The 17,292-nt window shown below is 41.9% G+C and overlaps 1 protein-coding gene across 1 annotated transcript in view; it reads right to left on the bottom strand.

Moving 5' to 3' along the window:
• The window catches only part of ccdc30 (coiled-coil domain containing 30), a 135,483-nt gene that overhangs the window by 104,007 nt on the left and 14,184 nt on the right, over nucleotides 1-17,292 (bottom strand). The window contains exons 2-6 of the mRNA XM_078559211.1: nucleotides 13,925-14,110; nucleotides 12,405-12,525; nucleotides 8,735-8,925; nucleotides 8,037-8,126; nucleotides 1,528-1,611 (exon numbers count right to left, since the gene is read on the bottom strand). Coding sequence (XP_078415337.1) covers nucleotides 1,528-1,611; nucleotides 8,037-8,126; nucleotides 8,735-8,925; nucleotides 12,405-12,525; nucleotides 13,925-14,110 — 672 coding nt within the window. The remainder of the gene's footprint in view (nucleotides 1-1,527; nucleotides 1,612-8,036; nucleotides 8,127-8,734; nucleotides 8,926-12,404; nucleotides 12,526-13,924; nucleotides 14,111-17,292) is intronic.

Raw genomic sequence — 17,292 nt, forward strand, 5'->3', positions numbered from 1 at the left:
AATGTTTGTACTGGAAATCAAATATGTGGATAGTTTATTAATAAATGGGAAATTTTTACTTTGCGAGTTAAAAATTCAGAAACGCAACACCATGTGTTCCTTTTTGCTTCTACCCTCTTCCTTTGGTGGATGTTCTCCATCAGCTTAACTTTACCAGAGGAAGCAAGAATGAAACATTTGTAGGAATGCAGCACATGGAGCCTTAGAACCTCAGATACTTTCATTATTGCTCATATTGCATGAAGTAGTAGGATCAAGACATTAACCCCATCCTCAATTATTCACTACTGGTGTCAGACTGGCACTCTTGGTCTGTTAGGGAATGAGGAGGTAAGAGGGAGTTAAAAGGAAGTGAGTAGTTCCATGCATGCAGAATCTGGTCACTGCAGAAGACATGCTAGGGACCTGGTAAGTGATGTAAGTAGCTGGAGTTCCAGGGTAGCCCAAGTCTCAGACAGAGCAAGGCAGATCAAAGATCCACACAGTGTCCTTTAAAACAGCATTGTTGCATGGGGCACACTTGCAATTTCTGTGCAAAAACCAACAATATCACAAGATGGCTGCAAACAATAGTGGCCCTTTGCACCACTTGATTTCATTCTTCCAGAACACCAACCGTACCATCTTCCCATAACAACATCAAACTTTCTTAAATTAGGCTAATGTCCTAGCCTCAAACACCCTTCCTACTCATTCCACCAGTTGATCTTCCAACAGCTTGCATCTATGTAGCACTTCCAATAACAAAAAATCATCCCAATGTGTGTCACAGTTGAACAAAGAAAAGATTTAAGAAGGGTGACCATAAGCTTAGTCAGAGAAAGGTTTAAGGAGGCTATTAAAGGAAGAGATCGTGATAGTAGAGGTGAAGAGGGTTTGAAGGAGAAAATTATAGAATAGGACCTAGTGGCTGACAGTACAACCACTAACTGTGGGTAAGGGAGGGGATTGCATTAGAGCCTGGAGTCAGAGAAGCAAGAGTTTGTAGCGGGGGTGGGGTGGAATGTGGGTTGGCTAGAGAAAGACATCTGTGCAGAAATTTTGAATGTGGAACCAGAACCCAAAATAGATAAGGAAAAACTGATGAGCGACTGGAATTGAAGTGGGATACGATATGGGCAGCAGAGTTTTAGATGAGTTGGTTTAATGAGGATGGAGGAGGGAACCCCAGCACATGGAAAGACCCAGTAAATAACTTCGGCACTGGCACATAATTACACAGTTATTATTTTTTGCAGGATGTTGATACAGAATGGCTGCCATGATTTCCTACAGATACTGCACTTCAAAGTAATCCACCCAGAGATGTTTGGTAGCAAGATAAAGTACCAAATGACTGCAAGTCTTTTTTTCTTTCAGACCCTGGAATTTATAAGGGTATAAAGGGTGGGATTTGCTATTTGTGCAATGGGAATATTTTAGTCTGCAGTTGATGTAAGTGTGCCTTTTGCTGCCTTGCTCTGTGCAGATGTAGCCAGTATATTATAGGTTCAGTCTGGCTATGGGCGAAGAGTAAGTGAGACATACGGCTATGTCTTTGGAGACGCTGTGCGTCTGTTGACGGACCCCAAACAGCTTCTTCCATGGACTTGCAGGTTGAGATAAAGGATCCTTTTGAAAGAATAAGGTAAAAAATTACAATCAAAAATGAAAAATCAATGAAGTGAGAAATTGCAACTAATAATGATTAAACAACAGACACAACATTAAAGATAAAAGTAAAGATACTCTTTAAGAGTCAGTTAGCTCTTTTGTAGTGAATCACTGTCTTCTACAGGTCTTTTAAGTTGTGAGTGCATACAGACATACGAATTAGGAGCAGAGTAGGCACTCGGCCCCTCGAACCTCCTCTGCCATTCGTTAAGATCATGGCTGATCTGATTGCAGCCTTAGCTCCACATTCCCACCGACACCTGGTAACCTTTCATCCCCTTGCTTATCAAAAATCTATCCAGATCTGCCTTAAAAATGTTCAAAGACTCTGCTTCCACCGCCTTTTGGGGAAGAGAGTTCCACAGACTCACCAACCTTTGAAAGAAAAAATTTCTTCTTGTCTCTGTCCTAAATGGGCAATGCCTAGTTTTTAAACAGTGACCCCCTAGTTCTAGATTCTCCCACAAAAGGAAACATCCTTTCCACATCCACCCTGTCAAGACCCCTCATGATATTATACGTTTCAATCAAGTCGCTTCTTACTCTTCTAAACTCCAGTGGATATAAGCCTAGCCTGTCCAACCTTTTCTCATAAGACAACTAGCCCATTCCTGGTAATAGTCTATTAAACCTTCTCTGAACTGCTTCCAACTACTACGTTTACTACTGTACACAGTACTCCAGATGTGGTCTCACCAATACCCTGTATAACTGAAGCATAACCTCTCTACTTTTGTATTCAATTCCCCTCGCAATAAACTGTAACATTTTATTAGCTCTCCTAATTACTTGCTGTACCTGCATGCTAACCTTTCCAAATTCATGCACTAGAACACCCTGATCCTTCTGAATCTCAATGCTATGCAATCTCTCACCATTTGGATAATATGCTTCTTTTTTATTCTTCCTGCCAAAATGGATAATTTCATATTTTCCCACATTATACTCCATCTGCCAGATCTTTGCCCACTCACCTAACCTATCTATAACCCTTTGTAGTCTCCTTAGGTCCTCTTTATACCTTCCTTTCCTACCTATCTTTGTATCATCAGCAAAGTTAGCAGCCATACCTTCTGTCCCTTCATCCAAAACATTTGTATAAATTGTAAAAAATTGAGGCCCCAGCACTGATCCCTGTGGCATATCAGTCGTACATCTTGCCAGCCAGGAAATGACCCATTTATGCCTACTCTGTTTCCTGTTAGCTAGTCAATCTTCTATCCAAGCTAATATGTTACCCTATACACCGTGAGCTTTTATTTTCCGCAAAACCTTTGCTGTGGCACCTTATCAAATGCCTGCTGGAAATCTAAGTACAGCGCATCCACTGGTTTCCCCTTATCCACAGGACATATTATCTCCTCAAAGAACTCCAATAAATTGATTAAACATGATTTCCCTTTCACAAAACCATGTTGACTTTGGCTGGTTACCTTGAATTTATCCAAATGCACTGCTATAAAGTCTTTAATAATAGCTTCCAACATTTTCCCTATGACAGATGTTAAGCTGACTGGCCTGTAGTTTCCTGCTTTCTGTCTCCCTCCCTTTTTGACTAAAGAAGTTACATTAGCTATTTTCCAATCTAATGGAGCCTTCACCGAATCTAGTGAATTTTGGAAAATTAAAACTGACACATCAACGATCTCATTAGGCATTTCTTTTAAGACCCTAGGATGAAGTCCATAAGGACCCAGGGACTTAGCAAATTGTTGGAACTGCAGGCTGACAAGTATCACTTCTCTGGTGATTGTGATTTTTTTGAGTTCCTCTCTCTCTTTCATTTCCTGATTTACAGCTATTTCTGGGATGTTACTTGTATCTTCTATAGTGAAGACCAACGTAAAATACTGGTTCAATTCATCTGCCATCTTCTTGTTTTCCATTATTAATTCCCCAGTAGCTGCAGCTCTAGCAATGTGACCTAAATTGATTTTTCTGCTACTCTAATCTGTATTTAGATTTGAAATCCACTGCCAGTCTCTTGCAGGCCAAAGGATAATTACAAGGCAGATCCAGAGACCCACATACTTGATACCTCTATTGCTGCTGGAACAGGATGGTCACTGCATGGCCCATGTATCAAAAGTCAACAATCCCATGGTAGTTTAGCATGTCTGAAAATTCATTAATGGAAACTATCTTCCGATTTTGCTATACAATGTCTGAATTTTTACTCCAGCCCTCTTCCCCAGCTCTGCTAATTTTCATCCCCTTCACATTCCTGAAGGTAGTGTCTTCTACTGGAGTACATGGATCTCAGCTGACCTTTGGGTACTGACATGAAGGGCCATTATTCATGAGTAAACCTAAACACTGAGGCTTAGACCTTACATTTTCTCTCCCTCCCTTCTGATTTTGTTGGGGCAGATGGAGGTAGAAAGCAACATGGGGATATCCTTACCTACACGTTGTTTTCTGGTGCCTGGTCTGTGTTCATCGAGATGGTAAATGCATGTGAATGAGGGAAACGTGGCACCATGTTTCCCACTATTTGCAATCTGCAAATGCTGGACACAGAATCTGCCTACTAGGCCCCAGTATCTAACATTCAGAGATCAGCAGTGGAGACCCCAAGACAAAGCTAGAAGATCTGTGGAAATGCTCTCAGTGAAATTAAACATTTTTCAGCTGAATTTTTTTTTCCATTCACTGGTCATCTTCTTTTCTTGCTGTCTTGACAAGTTCCACCCCTAGACTTTTCTGGACTTAGAAATATAACTAGGGTGAGGGCATATCTTAGGAGGTTGTGCCACACTTGTGGCAATCCGTCAATTAAGATCACAGGGGTGAAAAGCCTAGATCTGAGTGTCAACAAGTTGTTCAACAAAAGGACATCACCTGACATGCATGCATGCACACACAAGCATACGTGGAAATCAAGGGGCTGATTTTGTTTTCTCCCTGACTCAGGTTTATTTATTTGTCCTACCAACGCATTAATCGAGACCAGCTAATTCTGCACAGACTACGATTTGAGTCCATGGTCTCCTCGTCTGAATACCTCAGTTACTCTTTACCATCTGAGACATCAGGAAGCTTACTTTAACTCATTTAACACTGAAATGTTATTTAAACATTATGGTAACATTAGTTGTGGCATGTAAAAATTGTCAAACGGGGAGATAGTGATGTAGTGGCAATGTCACAGGACGAGTAATCCAGAGGCCCAGGCTAATGCTCTGGAGGCATGGGTTCAAATTCTACCATGACAGCTGGTGTAATTTGAATTCAGTTAATAAATTTGGAATATAAAGCTGGTCTCAGTTATGGTGACCATGAAACTATCATCAATTGTTGTAAAAACCCAGCTGATTCACTAATGTCCTTTAGGGAAGGAAATCTGCCATCGTTACCTGGTCTGGCCTACATGTGACTCCAGAGCCACAGCAATGTGGTTGACTCTTAACTGCCCTCTGAAATGGCCTAACAAGCCACTCAGTTCAAGGGCAACAAGTGCTGGCCTTGCTGGCGACATCCACATCCCATGAAAGAATAAAAAAACATATAACCATTTAAAGGCCATACAGGATTTCCGTGTAAAATCCAACTAAAATGAAAGCTTTAATAATTGAGAAGAGGGAAATGCTTTGTGAATACATGGTTAAAAGAAACTTACTAGGGACATCACAGCTTGGAGATGCCACAACTGTCAAGACAAAGCCAGCATCACTAACAAGCTTTGGTTTCCCAACTGGACCTGGTTTAGAGATCAGAATGTTCAGGAAGGGTTGGAGACAATGTTTACAGAACAGTAAACAAAGTGGGCTCAGACCTTACAATTTGTGTAAGATTTTCTTTTAAGGAAAATACAATATGTCTGACAATTGCATTCTTTCTGCTTTTTCTACAGATCTTACTATGCCCTTCAATCCCTACTCTGTCCAAAAACTCATCCAATTACCTCTTGAATGCATTATACTTAGCAACCTTGTAATTAGTTCTGATAACTCCACCACCCCTTGGATAAGAAAAAAGTTGCTCAATTTGCCTTCCTCCTCCTGACCTCCTGACTTTTAACTTCTGTACCCCAGCATTGGAGCCTTGCACCAAAATCTGCCTCAAGCAAAGATGCCAATTCCCTTCATAACCTTGAAAACTTAAAAGACACTTTGAAATATTCTCTTCTACAAGGAAAATCAGTCCAACTTCTGCAATTATCCTTGTAATAAACTTGTCCTTATATCCCCTTCCTAAGGCCAGATGACAATGTGTGCCTATAGCAAAATTGAATTCTTTAGCCCAGAGCCACTTGTTTATTTTTCTAAAAGCATGTCCCAACTCTCAAATCTTTCCTACATTAAAAAACTACCGCAACTGCACATTCCATGTTACTGTAACAGAATAATGCTTTGTGCACTTTACTGAATCTCCTAGCACAGACCACACTATATACCATAAAAACAAAAGGTGATGACCGAGGTGAACATCATAATAAAGAGGACATATTTTGAAAATATAACATGGTCTAACAAGTACTTTATGAATTTGTATATATCTTTGGGGAGTTTGTGTCAGTGATGATCATGGAACATTTTCCACTATTTTACCCTTGCTAGATTTGGTTGTTTGCAGAGTTAGGCACTTCCAGCTGAGCATGGTCAGATGTGGAGCAAAGCATCCCCTATACTACCCCAGCAATATACTTTAAGCCTAACCTTGGAAAAGTGCCTCTACAGCAACAGTGTGAGCATGTTCCATTAGGTACACTAACCGTGACAGTCACACATTAGTGAGATTGGCAAGTTAGTGTCAACTAATGGTAAGTTTCAGTCCTGTGGTCGCTACTGAGCTGATGGGCAGGAATTTAGTAGGAGTAACAGAGGTGGTGATGGTGAATTAGGGGCAGTTTTATTCTGTGCGCCAGATCCACCAGGGGGTGTTGACGCTTGTTTCAAGTAGGGTTATTTTAGCCAGAAGAAGAGCAGCTGGCGGATTATCTGTGGAGAGAAAGACGGAGTTAACGTTTTGAGTCAGTATGACTTCTTTAGAACTAAAGAGAAGTAAAAATGTGGTGAAATATATACTGTTTAAGGGGGGAGGAACAGGTGAAGCTGGATAGAAGGCCAGTGATAGGTGGAGGCAAAGGAGAGATTGCAAAAGATGTCATAAACAAAAGGTCGAAGGGGTGTTGATGATGGTGATACTGGCTAAAGGAGGTGCTAATGGTGACATTAAGAGTAGAAAGCAGGATGAACAAGTGACAGATGGCCCTAGTGTGGGTGGGGTGGGGAGCGGGGACGGTGTGGGAGAAAAGATCAAAATAAGCTAAAAGTTGGGGATAAAACAATGAATGGAAATAAATTTAAATAATAATAATAGAAAATAAGTGGGGAAAAATATATATATAAAAATTTTAAAATAAATATTTGAAAAAGGGGGATCAAAAAGGGGTGAGGATGGAAGAGAGGCTTCATGATCTGAAGTTGTTGAACTCAATGTTAAGTCCGGAAGGCTGCAAAGTGCCTAATTGGAAGATGAGGTGGTGTTCCTCTAGTTTGCGTCGAGCTTCACTGGAACATTGCAGTAGGCCAAGGACGGACATATGGGCACGAGAGCAGGGTGGTGTATTGAAATGGCAAGCGACAGGAAGTCTGGGTCAAACTTACGGACAGACCGAAGGTGTTCCGCAAAGCAGTCACCCAGTCTGCGTTTGGTCTCTCCAATGTAGAGGAGACCGCATTGGGAGCAGCGAATGCAGTAGACCAAATTGAGGGACGTGCAAGTGAAGCGCTGCTTTGCATGAAAGGAGTGTTTGGGCCCTTGGACGGTGAGGAGCGGGGAGGTAATGGGGCAGGTGTTGCACCTTCTGCGATTGCATGGGATGGTGCCGTGGGAGGGAGTTGAGGTGTTGGGGGTGATGGAGGAGTGGACCAGGGTGTCCCGGATGGAATGGTCCCTCCGGAATACCAAAGGGGGGAGGTTGAAGGGAAGATGTGTTTGATGGTGGCATCATGCTGGAGTTGGCGGAAATGGTGGAGGATGATCCTTTGAATGCGGAGGCCGGTGGGATGTAAAAAGTGAGGACAAGGGGGATCCTATCATGGTTCTGGGAGGGAGAGGAAGGTGTGAGAGCAGAGGTGCTGAGTTTTTCCAGCAATTTTTGTTTTTGTTTCAGGTTTCCAGCATCCACAGTATTTTGCTTTTAACTGGCAGACTATTATCCTTTTAGTTTGGGCTGGATTAAAACCTAAATCTTCAAAATCAAAATGCAGTTAGTGTCCAATGCACTACACAATCCAGTTTCCTAAAACAATGATTAAAAGTTTTCTTTCTTTCAGTCAAAAACATTATCTTAACTCCACAAAAGAAAACTTGGGGAAAGTATAACTCTCATACATGAGTATTGGACAGACAATGTGTCCCGTGAAGGACTAGTTTACCTTTGCCATGGTTTCCTTGGTGTATTGCATGGACTCCCGCTGGTGTTTCAATTCCTCTTCCAGGGTTTGCTGCATTTGGTCCAACTCCACCTGTGAGGGGGAGAAAATGTTAATGATGTGTGACCTAGTGAGACAAAAGCAAACACTGTGAGATAGTCAGTCTGGCCCTATTATGTCCCCCTGTATAGTCAGTGAATATAGCTTCAGTATTGTTCGCTCCCCTGATCAGTCAGTGAATGTGGATTCATTACAGACCTTTGTCCCTGCACAAGCAGTTAGTATTTTGCCATAACCTGTCCCATTCAGCAGATCCTACAGTGAAAAACAAAGAAAATCCACTATATAAAAATAGCAGCTACAGGAATGCAGCACGAGTACATAAAGTGTGCATACTTGTACTTCATCAATCAAATTCTAGTGCAGTGTATGGAGCAATTCTAGTGCAGTGTATGGGGCTGGAGTACACAATGCATGTAGGCAGATTTTTCTTCTAATGTTTCATATTTTGTACTCTCACTGTCTTTATTATTTACATTAGTGACTGGAGGAAAATGTAGCCAATGGGCACCAAACAGCAAAAAATTACATATTCTATAAAACTGTTCAAAATGAGTACTTTTGAATGAAATTGAGTCATTAAATCACTTGTGATTTTATGTAGCTAAGCACATCATGGAGGTATTGTAATAGTTTCTTACCTGCAAGTGTGTCTCACGAGTGCTCCCTGTGACACTCTGTGAATCCACCTTTCTCTCAGCCATTTCCAACTTTTCCAGCAGTGTAGCTCGCTCTACGAGCAGGTAGGCCACCTGCTCACTTGGGCCACTGTGTGTGATCTCTGCTAATCCTTCCTGATCCAACATCTCTTCCACTTCCTTCACCTGTGTCTCTGCACATCCATCAGTCCAAAGTACTTGGGTTAGCAGTGAAATCTAATTAAGTTTTTTTTAAAAATCATGATATATTCCTTCCAATGAAGACATATACACTTATTTACCATCCCCTGATTTGGAACATACAAGGGAGGCAGTCTGCTCCCCAGCCTTCTACTTAATGCTACGAGAGTCAGCTTTGGCTCAATAATAGACTGGAGCACACAACCTAGGCTGACAGTTCAGTGCAGCACTGAGGAAGTGCTGCAAAGCCAAAGATGTCACCTTTCAGATAGATGCTATCTCAGTTGGATGTAAAAGATCTCATAGCGCTATTTGAAGAGCAGAGGAATTCTCAGGTGTCCTGGCCAATAGTTATCCCTCAGCCAACACCACTAAAAACATGAACTGATCAATTATCACATTACTGTTTGTGGGACCTTGCTGTGTGCAAACTGATTACTGCATTTGCCCACATTTCAACAATGATTTCCGCTTCAAAAGTATTTAATTGGCTGAGAATATTTTGAGTCATGGAGGTATTGTAATAGTTTCTAAGGATGTGAAAGGTGCTATACAATTGTAAGTTATTTCTTTCTATTCTTTAGCAATTTACCAGTAGGCATGTTGAAAATGTCCCTTCTGATTTTCCCTTCGCCCACTCACAGGGATATTTGACTTCTACTCATTCGGTGTTTCCTTGCTGAGCACTAACAAGACTGGGAACCTAGGGAGAGTGAAGAATAATTGAGCTGATATCTCACCATTTCACCCTGCAACACAGTGGAGCTCCAGCATACTGCCCAATGAAACCACCCAGTGGCAAAACTCTAATAATTGAATCAGAAAAATGGGCATAAATCGAGGTCCCTGTCTATCTATTCAGGTGCATGTTATGCTGTAATGGGTTGATGGTAGGGTTAGTATTCTTGCAGATATAATATGGGCTGAATGACTTCCATCTAAACCTATGAAAACAGAAACCATGAACGCTAGAAATCTGAAATTAAAAAGAATGTTAGAAATATGGAAATATTGAAAGTAAAACAATAGATTAGTATTTCTAACACAAGACAATATTGAGAGTCCCAATGTGAATGTTAATCTGCATTTTCTCTATGTGATGTTGTTGGATCTGCCATGTGTTTCTACCATTTTCTGCTTTTATTTTAAAGTACAATTCTTGATGGCCAATGCTGTATTAAATTTAATTTATAATACCAATTACTGTGGTTATGATACAATACCAGTATGAGACTGGTGGCTGCAGTTGGCAACACAGTCACTGCATATTACAGTCCCCTGGCTGTGAATCACATTCTAGTCACTAGCTGGCGCTCTGTGCGTACAGATATCTGTAAAATTCTGCTGCATTTTACTGTTAAAATGCATTGTAAAATACTGTACAGTAATTTTAGAAAATGTCCAGAGATCCATCAGAACCCACAAACACCTTTTAAACCTGGCTGCTTATCGCTTTGGAGTTGAACTCAATCCAATGTGATCAAGTAATGGCAGATGACCACCTACAATGCATCCTATATGCTTTGGATTTAGAGAAAGAAAGTCTTTATATACTGCCTTCCACAACCTGAGGACATCTGAAAGTGCTTTACACCCAATTAAGTACTTTTTATCCCCCCCCCCACCAAGTGTAGTCACTGTGGTAATGTAGGAAATGCAGCAGCTAATTTGAACACAGCAGTGTCTACAAACAACAGTGTGATAATAACTGGATCTGGTTTTTTTTCTTTTAATGACGTTGGTTGAAGGATAAATATTGGCCAAGATACCGGAGAGAAATTCCCTGCTCTCCTTCGAAATAGGGTCACAGGAACGTTTACATTCACCTGAGAGAGCAGCCTCAGTTTAATGTTTCATCTGAAAGTCAGCATCTCTGATGGTGCAAACACCCTTCAGTGCTGCACTGGAATGTCTGTCTAGGTTTTATGCTGAAGGTATTGCTGTGGTACCTACAACCTTCTGATTCGGAGACAACAGTGCTAGCAACTGAGCCACAGCAGTGCACTTAAATTGGGCACCTAACTCCAGAGTTATTCTATCACTTTTGCATCAATGCACATCCAAAACAACTTCATACCGATGCAAGGTAGTAATTGCAGTCCATTTTTTTTTGGAATTATGATTTTACTACAAATTGAAACATTTTTAAACAACTAAGATTGAAAATATTACATTGCAACATTGGTTGTATGCAGTTATATGGTTGCAGTCCTTCAGTTGCATGATATAAACAAACTAGCACACACTGGGTGAGAGCAATACTGAATTCACTTGCTGTGCAAAAGATCTCACAGCTTTCCAGAACCTAATGATTATGGTGTCAAAATGCAGTAGTAACAAATCAGATACAATGAATAATCCATTTAATATAAGATCTGGAATATATTAAAAATCATTCATTTGCACCCACTGTCAACTTTTTCCATCAAAAATTGTCATGTCCACATTTAATGGTCAACATTTAATGAACTAAACATGTTATGCTGCATTTACTGCCAACAGTGAAAATGCTGCAATTAGTGTAGGATCTTACATGGGCAGTTTTCATTAAGAACATGAACATAGGTATTCATATTAAAAATATAGAAAAAGGCAAAACTGGGTTGAATTACGTCTGTGTGCCTGAATACGAATATCTCCCATCTTTTAAGCCCTTTTTATTTTGAAGCCAATACTCAGTCTCGACTCTGAATATGCAATGCCGCAAAAAATTGACTAAACATTTAAAATTTCCTTGCATCAATTATGAGACTATATAGCTGAAGGTTTGGTGCCAATAAGCTCTAGAGCACAGGTGACCAGCTTAATGAAGAGGCACAATTGTTGGACTTCCCACTCCAATGACTTTCTAATCCTCAGCCATAGCACTGCGAGGAGTGATAAGTAGAGGCCATGTTAACAAAAATATTAGGACAGTTATACTGCGTCTTCTCTCTCTTGGTCCACTGTCTTAAGTAGACCAATCTTGCCCGATAAGTAGGAATAGGTCATCTGTCCTCAGTTTGCCCATGTCCTGGGAAGACTCATGGGAGGATGAGGCTGGAATGGAATTTGAGTCTGCTCAATCCTTAAAAAAAAACCCTTCAGTCAGGCACTATAATTGAGCTCAGCAGCAAAGGGAGAAAATCCAGATTGTTACCCAGTGACCCAGTGAGTGTGTGTGTGTGGAGATCATGTTTTCAGCTATGACTTTATCCCCATGGGATAGCCTGCTGAGATTTACCGTCTAGACTCTTGTATGAAAACCGGACACTTGAGGGCAAGACACTGGAGGGCTATCAGTGGCTGCAAAATTATTCCCCATTTAACAGCCAATCAGGACAAAAAGGCAATGAAAGCATGAGCATATATTTATTCAGATAGTCACATAGCCACAGTGTGTAGCTGAAGCAAATGAAAGTCACAGAAAAACAAATTCATCTCAGGTAAGTTGGGGGGGGTTAAAAACAAAGTTGAAAGGTCAAATGCTGACCTTGCTCCAACTTCAGGCGCTGTAGTTCCATCTTTAGCAACTCATTCTCCCGCTCGTATTCAGCCGTCGTTGCCTCCCGCTCCTCCGACAGATTGCGGATGTGATCTACATAATTCTCCACCTGCAGAAACAATACTATCCCCGTGTCACTCTGTGGGTGAGCTGGTTATATTTCAAGGGTATGGTAAAAGATAGCAGAAGGCTGCTCCATACCGTGATGTCACTATACCAATGAGGGAAGTGAGGGTCAGGTCATCCCAACAGCATTTTATCTTACATCCATGGCAACTTCAGCCTTTTAAAGCCATACTCTTGTTTCAATACAATTTTACTCAAACTCAAAGATGGCTTTTGTTGGGCTGATCATGATATTGTTTACAAATCTCACAGAAGATTTTAAAGCAGTTCATTTTACCATGTCATGCAGCAGGGGGTTGATTAAGAGGATTAAGGATGCATATTGTGAAGAGGGAGAAAGGATCAGCAAGATAAGAAAGTTTGTTTTTGAAAGGGACAGCCCTTTTCTTTAGTAAGGATCCCCTAAGTGACTGAGTTCCAACACCACCGGGGCAGTCAATTAAGAGTGGTACTGAGCCATTTGGGCCACCAGATATCTGAAGTTAATGTCCAACCTGGGCTGAGTTAGCTGATTTTGAATTTCTGAATGCTACAAGGAATCAAGCTGGGTCAACAATTCCAGTGTTATATTGGCTTCATTGACCCTGCACGAGGAATAGAGGATAGAAATCAACCAGGGTCCCTGTTCCAGATTGCCATCCATGCGGCGTACACGAGGATGCCAGATGAGGACAGGATAGAGCCCAGCACCTTGGATGATTGGCCTGCTAACACTAACTGCCTAGGCCTGGATGTGAGGATTAGTCATTGAGGTGAGATACAAGACAGTTGTCATCACCTACAGAACCTGTACTCAAGGAAGAATCTATGATTTCAGCAGGGAAGAGAATACTGCAGGGTGAAAAAAATGTCACTGAAGTAGGATCTCACAAAATAGTCAAAAGGGGAAACTACATAAAATGCCTGTTCCCAAACCACTTCTAAACTTGTTCTCAATGCAAAAATGAATGCCAACTCACGAACTGATATACATGCCCCATTTGGCTGGTATGTTCATTTTTACTCCACAGAGAAATCATGAACAGTGTGTTACCATGCAGCTAAAAGAGTCTTAATAATTAGTGAGAAGGGACTTTTGTGGGTCACCTTTCCTGATATACCTAACTTTGAAAGTGAGGAGACCGAATTGGTGTACAGATAACGTCCTCCGGGGGTACAAGGGAGATCAGTCACTGGTCTCTGCAGAGGCAGAAATGAGACAAACTAGCCAAGGCCAATTTGAAAACTTGCTATGGAAATAATCATTCTTGCATATCAAATCTGGCTAAAGTTGCAGGCTGCAAACATGGCGGTTAAAAGGCGGCCATTCATATACAAATAAAATTTTATTTTTAAAATCTCACAAGAGATCAAGAATGTACCACCCTGCTGACAGATCTCACCTCCTTCATCTCGGAGGCCTGTTGCTGTCGCACCCCTTCCAGGTCCTGCATGGTGGCTTGCAATGTGCCCTCAGCCCGCTGGTATATACGCCATAGGTGACAGAGGTGCTCATCTGCAGTGCAGGCTTCAGTGTCCAGTCCATCTTCCTGCAGTCTGTTCAGTATATCTTCCAGCTCCACCTTCTCCTGAAGAGAAAGGAAATTGTGAGAATCAGAAATAGTTTGCTGAATGGAGAGGAGAGGTATACTACATATTAAAAAGTCCAATTCTCCAAGAGTACTGACAATAATTTCAAAAATGTAGCTTGTACAGAAGTGATCCTCTCAAAAATTGTACAAAAGCCACTAAATTTGCTCAGACTTTCTGCACATTAAATTTTATGGATGTTTTTATGTTGCTGCTTTTGTTTTGGCACAGTGCCTCTATTGCCATTTCTTGTAGCCATCTTTCACCATTTACATTCCCAGCTGAGATTGTTATCCAGGCAGTTACTGGCCAGAGCGGGGGCTGCCAAATTCAACGGCAGTTCACAAAATTACAAAAAAGTGGATGACTGGTGTGAAACATTATGAAATGCCACAAATAGAACACTGCATGTGCTGTCAGCTGCAGTTTCATGATACAGAGTTGTCTTCACAGCTCAGTGATGATGCCTTTATGAGACACTCAAATGCCTAATGGAGTATCAAAAAGGACTTTGTATTGTCTGAGCTTGGACCACAGTCTTCTGAAGGTGTACTGCACAACCTTGCCTTCTGAAGGTGCGCTGCACAACCTTGCCTTCTGAAGGTGCGCTGCACAACCTTGCCTTCTGAAGGTGCGCTGCACAAACTTCAATTCAACTCCCCTCCTCGTAATTTGGTCCATTACCTCCATCACTTTCTTCCTCCCATACGTTTACACCCTCCAGCACCACCTCCCTATTTTTAATCACCTGGAGGTTTCGTTTACTTAATGTTTTTCTTACCAGCCTCCCTGTTTTCACTCTCCAAGAACTACAATGTATACAGAATGCCAAGACCATATCTTTGTCTGTTCAAAACCTCACACCCTTCTCAATGGCTGCCAGCCAAGCTCATCTGGCTCTCTGTGCTCTGACAAATTGAGTTATAAGATCCTCATACTTGCCTTGAAATCCTTTCAGGTCTTGCCCACTCTATATTGCCATCTCTCCCAGCCACAGTCCCCTGGCCACACCTTCAATTCTTCCAACATCAGGGGTTAGCTATTCTCACTACACTGACGCTAACCCCCCACTCCATTGGCAGCCACTGCCCTCTGAACCTGGATCCCTCAGCATGGATTCACCTTGTCATCTTCCGCCAGCTTTCAAAGATCTTCTGCAAGAAACGTTGGCCCAGCCAGCAAAGCCCACACCCCATGAATGAATTTTAAAAAAGCACTAAAAAGTATTTTTGTAGCATCATTCATTTTCATGAGATTCCATTGTTACCAGGGATGCCTGTGTCTTATCTATAAAAACACTTTAGTGAGGAACTGCAATATAACAGAGGGCCAAGAGTAGTAGGAAAGTAGTGCGACCTGAATGGAGGTGATAGACTTTGCTCCCAGAAAGTAACTCATCAGTCATAAATTTAAATTTCCTGCATCCACACCTCCATCCCCTCTCCAGTTCTCAGAAACATTAAAAGGAATGGGTAAGCACAGGTACCACAAGGTACGGTACTGGGCCCAGTGTTGAATTACCTGATTTTAACTAGGGCAGTCGTCAGGTGCCACAATTGGCCTCACCAACTCTGAGCTACAGACAGTGGGTAAAGAGTAGCCTATCAATCAGGTGTAGTCTGATAAGTGGCAAGTGACATCTGCACCACACAAGTGCCAGGCAAGGACCATCTTAAAAAAGACAAATTCTAACCATCTCCCCATGACGTTCAATGGCTTTACCATAGCTGAATCCCCCACAATCAACATCCTGGGAGTTACCATTGACCAGAAACTGAACTGGACCAGCCATATAAATATGGTGGCTACAAGAGCAGGTCAGAGGCTTGGAATTCTGCAGAGGGCAACTCACTTCCTGACTCCCCAAAGCCTGTCCACCATCTACAAAGGCACAAGTCAGGAATGTGATGGAGTACTTTCCACTTGCCTGGACGAGTGCAGCTCCAACAATGGACAAGAAGCTCAACACCATCCAAGACAAAGCAGCTTCCTTGATTGGCACCCCATTCACCACCTTATACATTCACTCCCTCCACCACCAATGTACATGGCAGCAGAGTGTACCACTACAAGATGCACTACAGCAACTCGCCAAGGTTCCTTCAACAGCACTTTCCAAACCTTCAACCTCTACCAACTAGAAGGCAAGAACAGCAGATGCATGGCAACACCTGCAAGTTTCTCTCCAAGCCATACACCCTCCTGACTTGTAGCTGTATTGTTGTTCCTTCATATCACTGTGTCAAAATCCTTGAACTCCCTAAAGGGCTCGGGAGAGGGGGTGCACCAAGTGCAAAACACTGGGGCCCAGGGGTTAGGGGGGTGCTCGGGTTTAGTGTTGTAAATGGAGTTCTCATCGTTGCTCAGGCTAAGCAGCCAGAGTTTCAGGCTTAAAAAACTGGTTTTGAAAAAAATCCAAATGGTTAGCCTGACAGTCGCTGCACTGCTGCTTCCAACCATCGGACAGCTTCGTGGTTCTAATTTTTTTTTTTGAAACGCCTGCCAGAAAACTACAAAGCTGCCCAGAGGTCAGCAGCAGCAGGTCCTACTCGCAGCAACTGTCACCAGAGTGCTCTTGGCTGAAAATCTAGTCCAGAAATGGTAAGTGAAATTTCTGGAATCATTTTGGAGCCAATTGGATGCTGTGAGGGTCGGGGACTTTTTCATTCATTCTAGATGGATGAGATGAGCTGGGCTAGATAGCCTCTGTCATCCATAATTACCTTGTGAACAGAGGGTGGAATCATGGCTGGAGTTCTGTTTATTATGTCGCTAATGGAAGTTTACTGTGAACAGGCTGTATGGGGTGAAATTGCCAGGGGTGTATAATGGGCTCACAGTGAATCAGTTACCTGTTTCACACTGCACATGATTCTCAAGAATCTTTTCTATTGACTTCAATCTTGTCCTATTGGTACACTTACCCCATTATCCCACTCTATCTTGGTGCTTTAATGAGTTTTTTGAGGTATTGAAATAATGTGATAAAATTGTGTTGCATAGCTGATATTGAAAATATATTGTAATGAGAAGCAGCAATCAGCAGAGTCTTCAGACTTGCTGATCAAGAAAACACACATACAATTGTGAACCATTCAGTCTTTGTCCTCTGGACTCTTAAAAGTTATATTACACAGAGGCACCTGGGGGCTCCAACTCTTCTCACTGACAGTGAAGACCT

Source organism: Cetorhinus maximus, chromosome 15 (assembly GCF_964194155.1).
Source record: "Cetorhinus maximus chromosome 15, sCetMax3.hap1.1, whole genome shotgun sequence".
Lineage (NCBI taxonomy): Eukaryota > Metazoa > Chordata > Chondrichthyes > Lamniformes > Cetorhinidae > Cetorhinus > Cetorhinus maximus.